The 15,676-nt window shown below is 40.9% G+C and overlaps 2 protein-coding genes across 3 annotated transcripts in view; one reads left to right on the forward strand and one right to left on the reverse strand.

Moving 5' to 3' along the window:
- The window catches only part of osgepl1 (O-sialoglycoprotein endopeptidase-like 1), a 139,926-nt gene that overhangs the window by 18,589 nt on the left and 105,661 nt on the right, over positions 1–15,676 (forward strand). The window lies entirely within an intron of this gene.
- LOC146234479 (zinc finger MYM-type protein 1-like) lies at positions 1,318–5,475 on the reverse strand. Its single transcript, XM_084688400.1, has 5 exons — positions 5,246–5,475; positions 4,933–5,104; positions 4,595–4,638; positions 4,315–4,389; positions 1,318–4,021 (listed from the first exon to the last, which is right to left on the reverse strand). The coding sequence occupies exon 5, from the start codon at positions 3,726–3,728 to the stop codon at positions 2,871–2,873; it is 858 nt and encodes a 285-aa protein (XP_084544526.1). The 5' UTR covers positions 3,729–4,021; positions 4,315–4,389; positions 4,595–4,638; positions 4,933–5,104; positions 5,246–5,475; the 3' UTR covers positions 1,318–2,870.

Raw genomic sequence — 15,676 nt, forward strand, 5'->3', positions numbered from 1 at the left:
CGTTCATTTTTGTAAGGCTACTTGATGGTCTAATTTTCGTGTTTATTCATTAAAACCATACATGTGTATTTGAGAACTGTGTTATTTTCATACAATAAATATGTTTTACTGTGATGTACTGGTCTACACCACACTTTGAAATGTACTGCAAACAGTATAAGGGCGGTAGAATGCTTGAGTGTATGGAAGTATTAAATGACTGCTGATACAGAGTGGTAGCCTACACAACCACTCTGCTTATACAGCTGTCTCATTCCTTACATTTGTGATATGTATTGTGAATCAGGGGAATACTTGTGGGGGTGTGCTTGTGCGATATAAAAAAGCAGTGTACCATAACAGGGTTCAGGGCAATGTGTTGGTGCAACAGTCTGATTTGAGAACATTTATAAGTTCTTATTTAGGAACAGGATTTGTTCGACTGTACTGGGCCTCAGGCGGCTTCTCCTCAGGCTCACAATTTCTCCAGCCTTGGAGAAGATCCTCTCACAAGGAACTGAGGATGCTGGTGTACACAGGAACTGCATGGCCACTTTAAATAGCTGAGGGTAAAGGGCCTTGAATGTGACCCAGTAGTCCAGAGGGTCCTCCGTCCTGGCCACATTTGGTTCGTTCAAATACCTGTATAGAAAGAAATGTACTTGTAATAATTCTACAGTGAAAAAGCATTGTCATTTAATTCAACCAATTGTAATTCAGCAGCAAACAATACAATTGGAAACACTATACCCATGAACCTTCACAGTGGTACTGGCAGTTGGGTCGGTCACCTGCTGTGATCCCACTTCGCAGTCCAGCAGGGATCAAAGGTTGTCCTCAGCTTCTTGAGCCGAGGTACCCGGTGTTGCTGCAGACTCCTGTGGAGCAGAACCTTCTGAGACATTGGTCTCGAAGAAGTGGGCACATTCCCTGGTCAGCCTCACAGTCAGTGGCGGAGCCAGGGAATTTCCATTGGGGTGGCCAGGATGGGGCCAGTGATAATTTTTGGGTGGCAAGCATGTGTCTCACCAGGCGATGCAGAGCTATTTAAGACACATATAGGAAACATCTCAACATTATTCAGAATTCAGGGGGAAAAAAAGAATACATTTATTCTGTATTCATACTTGGTTTTAAACTGTGTTGATTTACCGATTGCTATTTGTGTTTTTTTTTGTATTGTACGACTGAGTCGAACTATGGTTGTAGAGATATGCAATGACAGTAAGGTACTCTATTTTATAGTAGAGATGTCCTCAGTTTATGGCGACAAGCCAAGTCAATTCTCTCAGTGTATCATCAGGAATACAAAACAAGGATGCAAAATTTGAAGTGCAATGTTTTTTTAATCAAGTCTGATCACAATATGGATTTATCTTTAAATAACAAAAAGTATAAAATACTGAGCTAATGTATAGAAATATGAAAATAAATAAAATAACATCCTGAATACAATTTGCTGAATTACAACAAATGTAAATATGACAAGCATTAACAGCCTGTTTAAATAAGCAGTGTCAATTTTTCTTCAATTCGATCCATAAACATCTATCAAACACATAATAACAAACATCATATTCACAATGGGTATTAGGCGGAGTCTGCAAGAATGATTCAAGTTTGAGCCACATTTACACATATCAGACAGAGAATCCAAACAGTGACATCTCATGACAACTGAACACTTCAATGACTGTCCTTAAAGATCTAAAGATTAGCCTCCTGTATATAACAGAGGCATTGAACACTTTGATACTTTCCTTTGTGTTATAGAAAATAGTGCCTCTTAAAAAAACAATTGCCTCGAAGCCCTTGGGGATTATTTACATGGAATCTTCCAATGCAGAACTTCTAACTGCATTATTGAAACTATATACATCATCACTTCATCATATAATTGTTTACACACTCATTTCAGACGTATTCTGCGGTTATTGTGATTAGCAGCAAATCGATTAACAAATTCATCCAAGTCCAGGGACTTTGCTCGTCTGGACTCCACACTTAAAACACCCAGACTGCTCAGTCGATCATCATCCATAGTGGATCTCAAGTGTGTCTTTATTAACTTGAGTGTGGAAAAGCTGCGTTCACAGGAGGCAGTACTGACTGGTATGGCAATAGCAATTTTGCATAACCTGAAGAGCTCATGGAATACCTCTTTAAAGGGTTCAACGAATTTAGTGAGTTCTACTAGGCTAGAGGGCTTCTGTATGCCAGATTTGACTTTTCTCTCTAGGATTCTTTTCATTTGGTGTAACTCGTGTTTGAGGTCATCTGTGTTACATTCATAAATAGAAGCAAATGCAAATAGAGCTTGCTCTTGGCAAAATGTATTACTTGATGGATTTAAGGCTTGGATTCCCAACATTATTTCACAATTTGGTTTAGCAAATCGTCTGTTTAGCTCACTGAGCATGTTATCCAGCACAGGGTAAAATATGCTGGTACGGAAAGTGTCCATACTCTGCTCTGAACGCTCACCCGTTGAGGACATGACAGCATGTCCATCTAGCCACCGGCTCTGTTTTGTCTTTCTTTTTGAAGTAGGTTCCACCTCTACATCACATTTTTCAGCAGTATTTAAGATTTCTCTCCAGAGTCCTTCAAAGTAGGATTCATCCCTGTAAGCTTGAACTAGATCCACAGCTGAACACAAATCAAGAGAAGGAGACTGTAGCATGTCAGAGAGACACCTTGCATCACCAAAAACCTTATTGCATATCACCAAAAGTCCAATGAACTGCAGGTCAAATTGAGCGAGCAGGCCTCGTGCATCAATGCTTCTATCGCCACTGTTTTCTGAAGCCATTTCTACAAGGAGACGCATGATGGCAGGTAGTCTATCAAGAACAGTGTGGCAAGCTATATGCCGGCAAGCCCACCTTGTTTCACTCAATCGCTGAAGTTCTCTGGGTGCTCCAGGATACATTTCTTTCTGTATGTTCAGCCACTTGTTGTGAATGTACGAGCCAGACACAAATACATAGAGTCTCTGCAACAATGCGAAAAAAACATTTAGCTTGTGGTACTGCCTTAACTGTGTCCACAAGAACAAGATTAAGACAATGGGCATTACAATGTACATAAAAGGCCTGTTTTGCCACCTCTTTAATACGAGCCTGAACGCCTGAGTGCTTGCCACTCATGACAGAAGCCCCATCATATGATTGCCCGATCAGGTTACTTTTGTATTCCAAGCCACATCTCTCAAGTACCTGTATTATTTTATGCGTCAGGCCTGCAGCATCTAGGCGGTCTGCAGATTCAAAGTGCAAAAAGCTCTCTTTTACGGCTCCTGCATAATAATATCTTAACACTAAAGAGATCTGCTCCTTTTTTTTAAGTACTTTAGTTTCATCTGCCATAAGGGAAAATACTTCACTCTCCTTGACTTCGTTTATGATGGAAGCGCGTACCATTTCAGCTAATGTATCCAAAATTTCATTTTGAATTTGGTGGCTCGTGTATTTTGCATTGCGAGGCCCTGCCATTTTCTTTTTAACAACTGGGTCATGTTTAGCAATCATGTCCAATATAGCCAAGAAGTTTCCCCTGTTGTCTGCATCTACTGTCTCCTTGTGTCCCCTCTGTGAAATATTCTGGGTTGCAGTTAACAGTAGGACTTCTGCTAAACTTTTTATGTAGGCACGATTTTCCTCTATCTGCTTATGATGTTCTTTACTTAAAGTACTCATTAACAAGGCATCAGCTTTATCTGCTCTCTCATATTCTTTCCAAGCAATCATTGCATTTGTGTGACCCTCTCCCTTTGCATGTCCACAAAACCCTCCATCTCTGAATGTTGCCTTTTTCCAGTTTTTAAAACCCAAGGCTGACGTAAACACTGACTCTGTGTGTGGGAGGCCAAAATGCCTGCATGCATAACAGTATGCTGAGTCTTGTGACAGTGAATATTCAAGCCATGTGTGGATAGAGTACCACGATGCCTGAAAGTGTCTGCGCCTGTCGCCCTGGAGTGTCCTCGGATAGAGTTTCACACGTGGCTGGATTGGACTATCAGTTCTTGATTTGGAAATGTCTGTTTAAAAATGGAAAAAAGGGCATATTCAATTATTAAATTACAGCAGAGATTAATAATCAAGATAAACTCATACATTGGAGTGTACTATCCCATGTTACATCTAATGGATTATCTGAACACTATAATCTTCTTAAAAACGTTATAGATTTGAGGCCATTCATCCAACTCTACTCAAGTTGAGGTGAGTGGTATGACTCATACCTGTTTATGAATTATCAGGCCACTGTATCAGATTGGGCAAAACTGAAGTGGAATTAAAGTGTCCAGTATGTGTGAAAGAGTGAGTATACCTGGAGGTCCACTTGGGCCGCCACTCGTTGTTGGAGGTTCCTCTCTCTCGCTGTCTGAATCTTCTCTGTGGGAATCTAAATATATATATATATTAAAAACATTAATAGGTGTTTAAAGTATTTTCCACAAGGTGTAATGATCCACTATCCAATTTCACAGATACAAAAGATTAAAATTCATTTTCTACAGCATTAAACATATTCAATATAAACTTGTGGACAATATCGATTGAAAAGTTAGCAGAAGAGTACAACATACAACGTAAGATTGACAATTTACCTGGGGATCCACTGGGGCCACTCCTCAGGGAGGACTCTTCTGTCCTGCTCTCAATCAATATTTCAGAAAGGTGTACAGGTAATTTTCCTAAAGGTTTTATAATGCATGCTATATAGTGTTTAACAAACACACTATAAGCTAAAGTATAATATTAGTGAAAGTGTCTCTGGGTAGCAAATACAAATATGCCATACTTTAATGTAATGAAAAAACTAACTGATATGTTTTACAATGCACTTTCAACCTGACCTGTATATGAATAGACACACTTTAAGCCAATTGTAAATAAGATAACCTCATACCAAGCTGTACTATATGTGAGTCTCTATACTGTATACCTGGAGGTCCATTTAAGTTGCTGCTCTCTGGGGGCTCCTCATCCTCGCTCTCTGCCTGTTTTTTCTCCATCTCATCCTCATTCTTTGCCTTAGCTGTCTTCTTTCCACTTGCCCTGAAGAAGGACGCTGTCTGCCTTCTTCCTCTTCATTATTTTTCCCTCTTTAATGACACCTATCCAAAATGCATACTGTATATACCTGACACAATCATAACACGATCTAGCTTGCTTCAAAACTTCGCAAAATAGATAGTCATGGGTGGGATAGTCACAGTTATTAGAAGACTAAAACAACATCCATTATGATATCATACCTTTCTGTTTTGGGTTTCTTCACTTAGCAGCAGGTGCCGGTCGAAGCGTCAGGTGGTAACAGGCATTCTCAGGCCATGCTTGAGCCGTTTAATTCAAATACAGGATGTGTGCGCGCTGCGCGTGGCTAAAGGGTCCGACAGTGTACTAGCGGTGCGAGAAAGGTTCCGTATTTTTCCACAGCCGTCAAAACTTTTAACCGCTCTGATGTGGTGCTTGGGGTGGCCAATGGGGTGGCCAAGATTCTACGGGGGGTGGCCACCCCCGGCCACCCCCTGGCTCCGCCATTGCTCACAGTGGCACCCTGTGCACAAGTGGCACTGCAGAACCCCGCTGCTTTGAATCTGGGATTAAGCAGTGTTGCCACAGACAGTGTTGATATCTTCTCCGGGAGAGTGAACTTGTCCAGCAAATTGTTTTTCAAATTCGTAACAAGTTTGGCACCAACGTTGTGCCTCATCTGGGAACACTGTCCTACTACAGTGTGCTTCAGCATTTTGATTAGTGGAATGACTTTGGATCCAGACACCCTTCTCTCTTCTGACAACTCCACAGTGGCTTGATGGAACGACTTTAAAACGGCAAGGCACTGTCGGATTGTCTCATAGTCCTCAGCAGTGATGGGACTCAAGTCTGTATTCAGAGTGGTGAGAGCTGCACCAAGTGGTTCTCTGATATTGTAGAGTCTGTCCAGCATGGCAAAAACACTGTTCCACCTGGTGTCCACCTCCTGGATCATTATCAGTTCTTTTTGTCCCATATTGACCTGCATTTCCAACAGCTTCTCCTTGGCTTTTGTGCTGGATTTGAAATGACCCCAGGGCTCCAGACTAACTTTTTTTACTAGGAGCACAGTAGCCCCTGACTGAAGATTTTAGGAGCGCAAGCTAAAAATGTAGGGGCACACCTTACATTGACTTGCAATGCATTAATTAATGTAACGAGAGAGGGTACAAATCTGTGGCAATTTTAGACAATTTTTAGGAGTGCTCAAGCACCCATAAAATCTCTAAAAATAATAATATATTTTTTTATATTGTTTATTATAAATTGATGCTGGTAGTTCATGAAGAATGGGACATCCTTAGTTTTTTAATTCCTTCAATATTTTGCATAATAATACATAAATGTATTAATTGTTATCCAGTGAAATTAGGGATTTATATTAGCAAGGGGGTTTACGTTTAGCGCTTTTGCAAGGCACTGTATTCATGTCACATTCTCATTGGAGGCTGAGCACCCCTAAAGGTCTGATCCTAGAATCGCCCCTGGTACCATTTCTGGGGAAATAGTGGGGTGTGCCTGCGTCGGTTGCAGATGGATCCGTCATTTTTACAACTGATCTAAAGCGACGCACCATAAGCTTGAGTTTAATACATTATTTAATGTGACATTACGTACTGTACATGCAAGTCTTGGCTAAATGACTTAAATGTATGATGCACTTTTCGATCAGTCCTCCGACACCACAACACGATACTTCCTGAGTATAACAGTGCAACAGCTCAAACACAGCCAGGGATACAGTAGCAACGCTAGTGCTAAATAAGTATTTAGCTGCTAGGCTCCATGACGCCGGGTAAGAAGGGCTAGTGAAACTGCTCACCAAAATAACGAAGGGGAACCCACTTGTCTGGCAGATTAAGACATGTTCGTAGGAACCTAGCGAAAAATATTTTTCCAATACTTTTAGCTCGGATTATAGATACCTAGCGAAAAATAGCCACAACTTTCCTGGACTTTTAGCTACGGTACTAATGCAGAAGGAACGCTGATATCGCTGTCTTACTAAAACGTTGTATCTATGCGTCGTTGCTAAAGTGTGCTGACATTGTGCACACCCAATAAATTCCAAATTTGTAGGTCGCACATGCGCGAGTGCTTGTAAAAAATGCTCGCACTGTCTAAAAAACTGGTCGCAAAATACAACCATTTAGTCGCAGTCTGGAGCCCTGGACCCACAATTCGGCATGCTCGAGTGCGAATCTCTTCCAGTTCTGGGGTCTCATTTATAAAACTGTGCGTAGGATTCTTACTAAAAGTGTACGTATGCCCAAAAGCCTAAAATCGCGTACGCACACAAAAATTCTGATTTATAAAACCGTACGCACACCTGTACGCAATGTTCCCTTTATAAATCACAGATTACCCACAAGTGTGCGTACGTGAATCAGCATTGTACCCCACCCTGAACACGCCCATTTTTAACCATAAATAGTCAATGCAAAGCACCTTATGAATGCTAATCTAGTATTTCATCATGACCCTGGCATTGTTCTTTACGGCGAATCATAGCGCATGACAACTTCTCAGACTCTTCTTAGCCTATTGGTGGAGCCCGAAAACTCGAAAATCTGGTAGATCAAAAAAACTGTGTGAGTGGCGTCAACTGTGCCAGTGACACTGCGAGTCGAGATACAATTTGAAAACAAAAGCGTTTTGTTATGAACAGTAAACTATTAAAGTCTGGACTGATAATGAGGACGTAGAGTGTAGCGATTGCACGGGAGCTTAACGACTGTATTCCCAGTTTTTGACATATGAGGATATTTGCACAGTATTAAATAAATATATTTAGTTATACACTGTGTTCTGCAGTTGTCTTAAGGTAGGATATGTGATGTTATCCTGTATTCCATGCAGTCGGGGAATCTCCCCCTCCTGAACTCCCATAGTGGACAATCTGATGGTGAGGAAGGACTGAATTTGTATTTAAAATTTGAGTTGGATTGTACAAGGTATTTATGTAACAAGAATCACTCAATAGCCTACAAGCGCAAATAACACTGCGGGATTTAATCTTCATGATAATCATGAAATTGAATGAAAAAAACGTGTGTGAGGAAAACAAAATATATAAATATTACGAGTAATGTTCTTCCCACATTCAATTTCTGCAGTCTGACTACAGTACGGTCATCTGCGTCGCCAATTCCAACTGTTTTCAAAATGTGCGTAGGCCTACGGGAGGGTCAGAGTTTGCGTGGAGGACCGCACATTCTCCCGTCAAGTTTGTTTTTTATAAATCACAACCTTTGCGTGGAAAAGGGGGTTACGCACATTTTCAGCCCCGTTTTGTGTGTACGCAAGCTTTATAAATGAGACCCCTGGGCTTTAAGAAAGGGATTTTTTTCACCACAAGATTTAGGACATGTGGAAAACATGTCATATGCCACACACTGAGCAGTGTGTGGCATATGACTGAGTTGGCTGCACAATCTGTGACCAGGCATCTTACCTTTCCTCGGATTCGCCACTCCACCATCAGGGTGTGTTTTACCTCAGCAAGGTGACCTGCTGTGTGGCTTTGGGGAAACTTTCCTACCCCTAAAAGAACTGTGGCCAGCTTTGCCTGGTCTGTTATGTAGTGACATGTCACAGCTAGGTAAGCGTCCATGTTTACGGAGGTCCACATGTCAGCCGTCAGGTCGTTCCTCGCCTCAGCCATGGCTTTCCTCTTTAGTGGCCTCGTACTTGGCCTCCACCATTCTCTTTAAGGCCTTTCTCCCAGGGATGTCGTAGGTAGGGTCCAAAAGGTGTACAAAGGCCTTGAACCCGTCGTCCTCTACCAGTGTAACAGGCTGGGCATCCTTGACAATCATGTGGACCAATGCATCATCCAGCATTAGTTTTCTGGACACTGTAACAAAGATCATATTTATGATCATCATTTTCATGATGATCAATAGAATGGACAGATAATAATTAGATTACATTAATTATACAATTACAGTACTGATTTAAAAATAGTCTAATTACCGTTGGAAGGAACTCCAGCGCAGCCTGGATTGGTCACATTGGCTTGCGGTGTAGCTACATTCTCATGTTTTCTGATCTTCTGCTAATAATTCTCAACTGTACTACTCTTCTGCTAATGAACTACACTCTTCTGCTAATATAACCTAATTCTCGTCTGCTAATGATAATTCTCGAATTGTCCTCTAATAATAACTATGTACTCTATTAATAACTGTTTGCGCTTCTGCCGATGTAGTGTTCGCCTCCTATTAAGACGACAAGCACTGGTTTCTTTCCCTCTTTTAAGGTTTAGAAGTGCGCCACAACTTTGAACCAGTTTGTGACGTCTGAAGCATTGAACGTCATCAATCACGTGGCATCGTCATTTGACACAAGCTCCAAACCACTTTTTCGAAACTGTGCATATTGGTTTTGCGACACAAGCATCGTTGCGTCAGTGCCATACGTCCCATCCCTAATTACGAGTGACAAGTTTCTCAATGTGTTGTCAATATTGTCAATTAGTAGTCTCAACTTTTTACTTACGAAGAATTTGTTTGTGGGAATGAAAGTTATTTCAGGAAAAAATTGCGTGTCCGGCTTGGCCGTTTGTGACAGGCAGCTATGACGGTAGTCGCATTGTTTGGCTTCGATTTGATCAGATTTCTAAAAAACTTAGCGTAAAAACAACATTAGCTAGATTACTAGCTAGATTATGTACACTGTAAACTAAATGAACATGCCTTGTTTGGCCAATTTGGTAGATTGTGGAAGAATCTCGAAAGTTTTTTAGTTATCAAGAGGAGTATCCAGCCATAGCGCTAGCTACTTTTGGGGAAGGATAATTCCGGTTTCCCCTATGTCTCCACTCGTCACTAGAATGATCATAACTTTTAATCAAAATATGATATTACTCAAAGTTTTTCTCCATCTTGTAATTAAAGTGGTTAAAAATTATGTTGTCTGATGAGGTATGGTGGATGGAGAAGTTTTTGTAAAAAATGGCTGCCTGAAACCACCTTGATAAAATATGATTTGCCTTAAGTAATCATATATTTTTTCACATCATAAAAATCCCCTAGTTCTCCTCTTCAATATGGTATAAACAGTAAAGGTGTTTAATATGAAAATTCATATAATATGTAACCTGGCTGCCAGCCCAACTCATCCCCGCCCAGAAAAAAATTTGGCCGGGAAGTTGGGTCTTCGTTCCAATTGAACGAAGAGTTATTTGTTTTACAAGTTCGGTTGAAACACGCCCCATAGTCGGACTAGAATTATGAGTATGACAAAGTCAGGCTATAATATGTGAACATTAATATGAATATAATATTTCAACAGCATTTGGGATGTTCAGAATTTTGGTTCAGGCAGTAAAGGGTTAGCTTACTGAGATATTCTCAGTGTTGAGAACGATTATGGTCAGTTACTGTATAGAAAAGTAAGCTATTTGTTCTGTGGCAAGCATTATAAGATTTGGTTGAAGTTTAAACAGCTGTAATTCAGTGATCTTTTGAGATATCAAGGCAGGGGCAGGCAGGCAGGGCAGGCCAGCTGGATGAAGCTGTCTTGGGGGCAGGGCTGAAGAAGAAGCTGTCCAGCTAGAGAGGGGTACTCCAGCAAGGGGTCTGTGTTGCTCTTCGCATCCTCTGTTGCATCCTCTGTTACACTCAGCATCCTCTGTTGTTGCTCTCTGCATGCTCTGTTGCACTCTGTTGAGCAGGCCTCTGTATGACCTGTAAAAGTAAGGAAAGGATCCATGTCAATGGTGAAAATGGCTTTTTCCATTACATATGCTCCAATCAGGTTTTTTGGTTCTGATCACTGAAATCAGTATCTGCCGATCTGATAATACCGATCACGGTGTAGATTTAAGCATTCGATTTATTGTGTAGCATTATTGGGGAAATAATTATTCCTAACAACATTGGTATTGTATTTTAAGTATTTAAATTACACAACGAGAGAGTATCATAAATTGACAACAATACGTTTTATTGCAGGGAACAAGCTACATTCCAGTGTAGAAGTTCTTTTGCTACAATAAAATGTGTAAATATTAATAAATATTAAAATAGTAATATAAATCTTTAAATTATAATCACAATAGAATCACATATGCAACATTTCACTCTAGAGTCTACAGTCTCTCAAGAGAACTTGGAGCTTATACAGTAGCTTTCCTGTGGGAAAATAATAATACAAACTTAACTGCAACATAAACAGACTATAGCCAAATATCCAATATGTTTCAAGTCAGTCAGTTTCAAGTCGATTTGTCTGCATTTAGGAGGAGATAACAGACAGAATAAAGATTAAAGGTGCACAGGAAGTCAGCGATTAAACCAAAAAACAAAACATGTTTATCTATCTGTATAGTGTCTCACTCACTCTCACATACTTCACTCTCTCACTTCACGCACGGGCGCACTCACTCAGAGAGAGGGCAAACTGGAGTATTCAAACCTTACTTCTCACTAAGCAGCATCAATGGCAGATTTGCCTTGATAAATATAAGCATCTCAGCAATCCTGAGGTTGACTCTCAGGAGTCAACCTGTTCCTCTTCTCATCTGTACAAGGTGCGGAGAGGAAGACTTTTGCTGCTTGTATGAGAGCAGGGAAGCGGTCTTTATTGACCTTCCAAAAAGCAAGTGGCTGTCCGTGGAGTAGCGTCGCACATATGGGATCGTTCGAATGCGGGTATCACGGAGTAACGTCGCACATGTGCCATTCTGACAGCAATCCAATTCCAACCGACTATTTTACGATAGACAAAAACTATAAGACAAACGCTATAGTATGGCTTGAAAATGTACAATTAGGAGGCTAACAAGTAACACTAGCAGGTAGTCGCACTGGTACAAGTATTATGCTAGGTTGCTAGGTAATGGAAGCTAACTAAAGCTAGCTACCTTCCGTTTTGGAAAAATAACTCACTCTGGTGGAAGCGCCGGAAATATTCATAACTCACGCATCTAAAGGTTAAAGAATAATTTCTTACTATTGGCGGCCTGAAATGCCTATCTTTAATGTTGTATTGAAACGTCTCTAATAGTAGTTCTCTAATAGTAGTAGTTCTGTTTTGAGAACACTGATCAAAACCGATAATGGGAATATCGGCCGCTATGGATTGGTGCCGATCAGATCGGAGCATCCCTATTTTCCATCTACACTTGATACAGCCTTCAGTTTTGTCTGTAAAATGCACATTAACCCTTTCAAATGTACGTTCTAAATTTCTTGACTGGTCCCCCAAAGTGAGTTTTTTATGCGTGTGAGTTTGGATAAATCTCAACGTTCCAGAAATTGATTATGACGCATTAAAATCTAATTGCGTTACAATTTCAGCATTTCTCGTTTCGCATTTTCCATTGACCTAGTTTGCACCCCGTATTAGTTACGACTACTCCATTCATTGGTTGTTTTGTTTATCCCACCTTCTCGTTACGTATTTCTTCCGCTTCAGGGGACTGGCGGAAACATTCAAAGTAGATATTTTGGCTATATTCTGTTGACTGAAGTATTTGTATAACTCAAATTATACCACCCATATAGTTAGCACGATACTGTACTGAGATGAAAGCATGAACTGTTTTATTTCAGGAGGTGATGTGTTTGCCAAACTAGCTAGTTCATAGTGTAGTAAAGAGTCAATCAACAAGTTAGCTGTTGCTAATTTACTAGCCTATGTTACGTTGTTTGTGTGGTCGGATTGCAAAAAATACAAAATAATTTGGATACATCCAGTCACTCTAATTTGATTGCTGTTTGTTTTCTCTAGCTTACTTGCATCTCGTAAACCTTCTGAGTTGGCAACGCAGCCCGAGTTCACAAAAGTTACTGGATGGAAGCCAGCAAAACAATGCATTACAATCCTAGTAACACGTTAGACTGACTAGATGCACTTGCATTATTTTGTTATAATCCTACTACACAAACTACTTAACATAGCCAAATAAATTAGCAACAACTGTTGATTGTCAACCAAATTGAGCTATAGGCGGGACTGGAACATGACTCCCAGACACCTCGATGAAAGGCGATCAAGCAAGCCATGCCTTGTCAAACCTTTTTGGTTGGCGTCAATTTATCTGGGAAACTTTTCTGGTGAGTAGATTATTTATACCCACAAAATGTACACATACCTGTGGCATGATATTGAGACGAAAGCATGACCTGGGGTTGTTTTCCACTATCTGCCAGCTATTTGCTAGCTAGTTCGTAGTAAATTAGCTTGTATATCGGAAAGTCAAGGAAACGGCTGCAGAGAATGCCCCCTTAAGCTGCCCGACATGATTGATTCGATGGGTAGAGCTGTTGGAGCTCTGACTGTGAACTTACAGCGCAATATGGATTACAACAGGGATAAATTTGCGGCTCTGCAAAGGAGGATGTTGAGGGGAGACCTTTCTGAAGGGTGGACGTGAAAATTTAGTAGCATCTACTCGTCAAAACAACTACACCAATCTTATCTTTCGGCCCCGTAACCAGCACAGGCCTTGGCCAAGGCCGTTGCTGGACAACAACTCCCCTGGAGAGCGCTGAAGCGAGACTATCTTGCTCTTCCCATCCCCCTCCCCCACCAACATCTGTGGCATGGTCTCTACCCGGATCATGACCAAGATTCCTTCCATCTCCTTGCCAACATTATCTGCATAGGGAGACTCGGACTGATTGTGGCCTAGGTCGAGGGCGCCAACCCAGACCTACTCACACATTAACTTTCACCTACTACAGATACCACAACCCCCCCACCCCCATCCAATGCCTTCGACTGCTTGTTTCCCATGGGTGGCTGGCAGGTCTGTGTCCAGCGCCTACCATGGTTGCAGGTTCAGATGCTGCTTTTCTACCCCCCCCCCCCCCCCCATTGCAAGTGTCTTAAATGTTGTTGGGCTTATGTGCTGAGGTTTTTGCCTGTTCCCACACTGTATTCTTCTAGGAGCATTGTCTGGGGGTTGCCTTTTTCTCTCCTCATGTTATGTGCTGTAACCTTTCAGTTGGCGCCGAAAATGGCTGCCTAGGTAGCCTCTCCTGCCAAAGTAAATTCCTTGTCTGTTCAAACTTTCATGGCGAATAAACACCGATTCTGATTCTAAATGGTATTATTCAGGTTACTAGCAATTACTAACTTGCCATGTTTAATCAAATTAAAGCAAACATAATAATTTGGACATCCATTCTATATTGATGGCTATGTTTTGTAATCTCTTGCTACCATATACTGTCATTAATTTCCGTGTTGATATAACATTAATTCCTCATTTATTGTCAGGCCACAGTTCAATCATAAATGAGAGGCAAGTGTAATTTGTTTGTAAAATCGGGGCCAGGGCTAGTTGATGGACGACATGTAGAATAAACCAGACTTTATGCTTATTCAATATAACAACCTATTGAAATGACAAGACGGCAATGTATGACTGTAATGTTTCATAGGGTGAACACATAACATTTAATGCACCACTTGTCATACCACTTGATTGCCTGCTGTTGACCATTTTCTATATATTGAACATCTCCCTTTCTAATTGTACAGGTGAATGTTGGCCTGCACAGGCCCCGTTCCAAGAGACAGAAAATGACAGCACTGCTGCACAAATTGTCCATGTATAGTATGTGGCCTTCTCTCAGGTGTCGAGCAAGTACAGTCAGCACAAAGTGACCATTCCTTACTGAACATCAAATAGACCGTCGAACACCAAATTCCTTGATGTACCAGCAGCATGTTTATTTTTTGCAAAGGCTGATAGCCCATCTCCCATCCCACACCCTCACCACATTGCATAGAGGGACTAGAGAGCATCCCGAGGAGCTGCATCACGGCCTGAAGAGGACAGTGAGGACAGCTGAGAAGATAGTCAGGATCTCTGCCCTCCCTCACAAACATCTATACCAAATGCTGCATCCCCAAAGCCACACGCATTGTGGACAAACCCATACACCCCACACGATCTTGTACATCATCAGACTCCACTCAATATTTTTACATATGGATGCTACCTCAATAACTGATGTCCACATATTATGGTATTAGTATGTTATGTTTACATTCAGTTTACCATGCACTAGCTTACTTGTTTACATTCACAGTATCCCCACTTCTTGGTGTTTTGAGGCATTTGTCACAAATTTCATCCTGTCTTATTGGACCAATTTTATTGACCTAATTCCATGCAGTTGTTGTAGTTGTCTAGGTCCTGGAAGAGCGTGGTTTCGTTTCAATGTGTACTGTAAGTATATGATGACAATAAATGCCAGTTGACTTGTCATGACAACAGATCCAGAAATCCCAAGCCATTCATGATCCTGGATGCCCATAGTGGATCCTGTGTATAGGATCATGTCCTAAAAATAGCCAGTACATCACACAACTCAAACATGCTGTACCTTTTTGCCGATATGTTGACGGAAGTTTTGCCTACCCCTACACAGTGTAAAGGTTTAAAATTATTTTGATGTGATATTATTTATAGCTGTGTGCTAATGATATTCCTTGATATGTAACGTGACAATGACGAGATTGTACCCTTTCCTGGGCATGGAGCTACCTGAAATGAGTTAAACAACACGTGTTAAAAATTAAGAAACGTGTTGGTATGGGCTTTTTAACTTATTAAAATATTTATTAAAATAACTTAGTACTGTCATTACTGTTCCAATTTTTTAATATTCACACAGGTGAATCCACAG

This window comes from Hypomesus nipponensis, chromosome 23 (assembly GCF_054491055.1).
Source record: "Hypomesus nipponensis isolate SF chromosome 23, ASM5449105v1, whole genome shotgun sequence".
NCBI lineage: Eukaryota > Metazoa > Chordata > Actinopteri > Osmeriformes > Osmeridae > Hypomesus > Hypomesus nipponensis.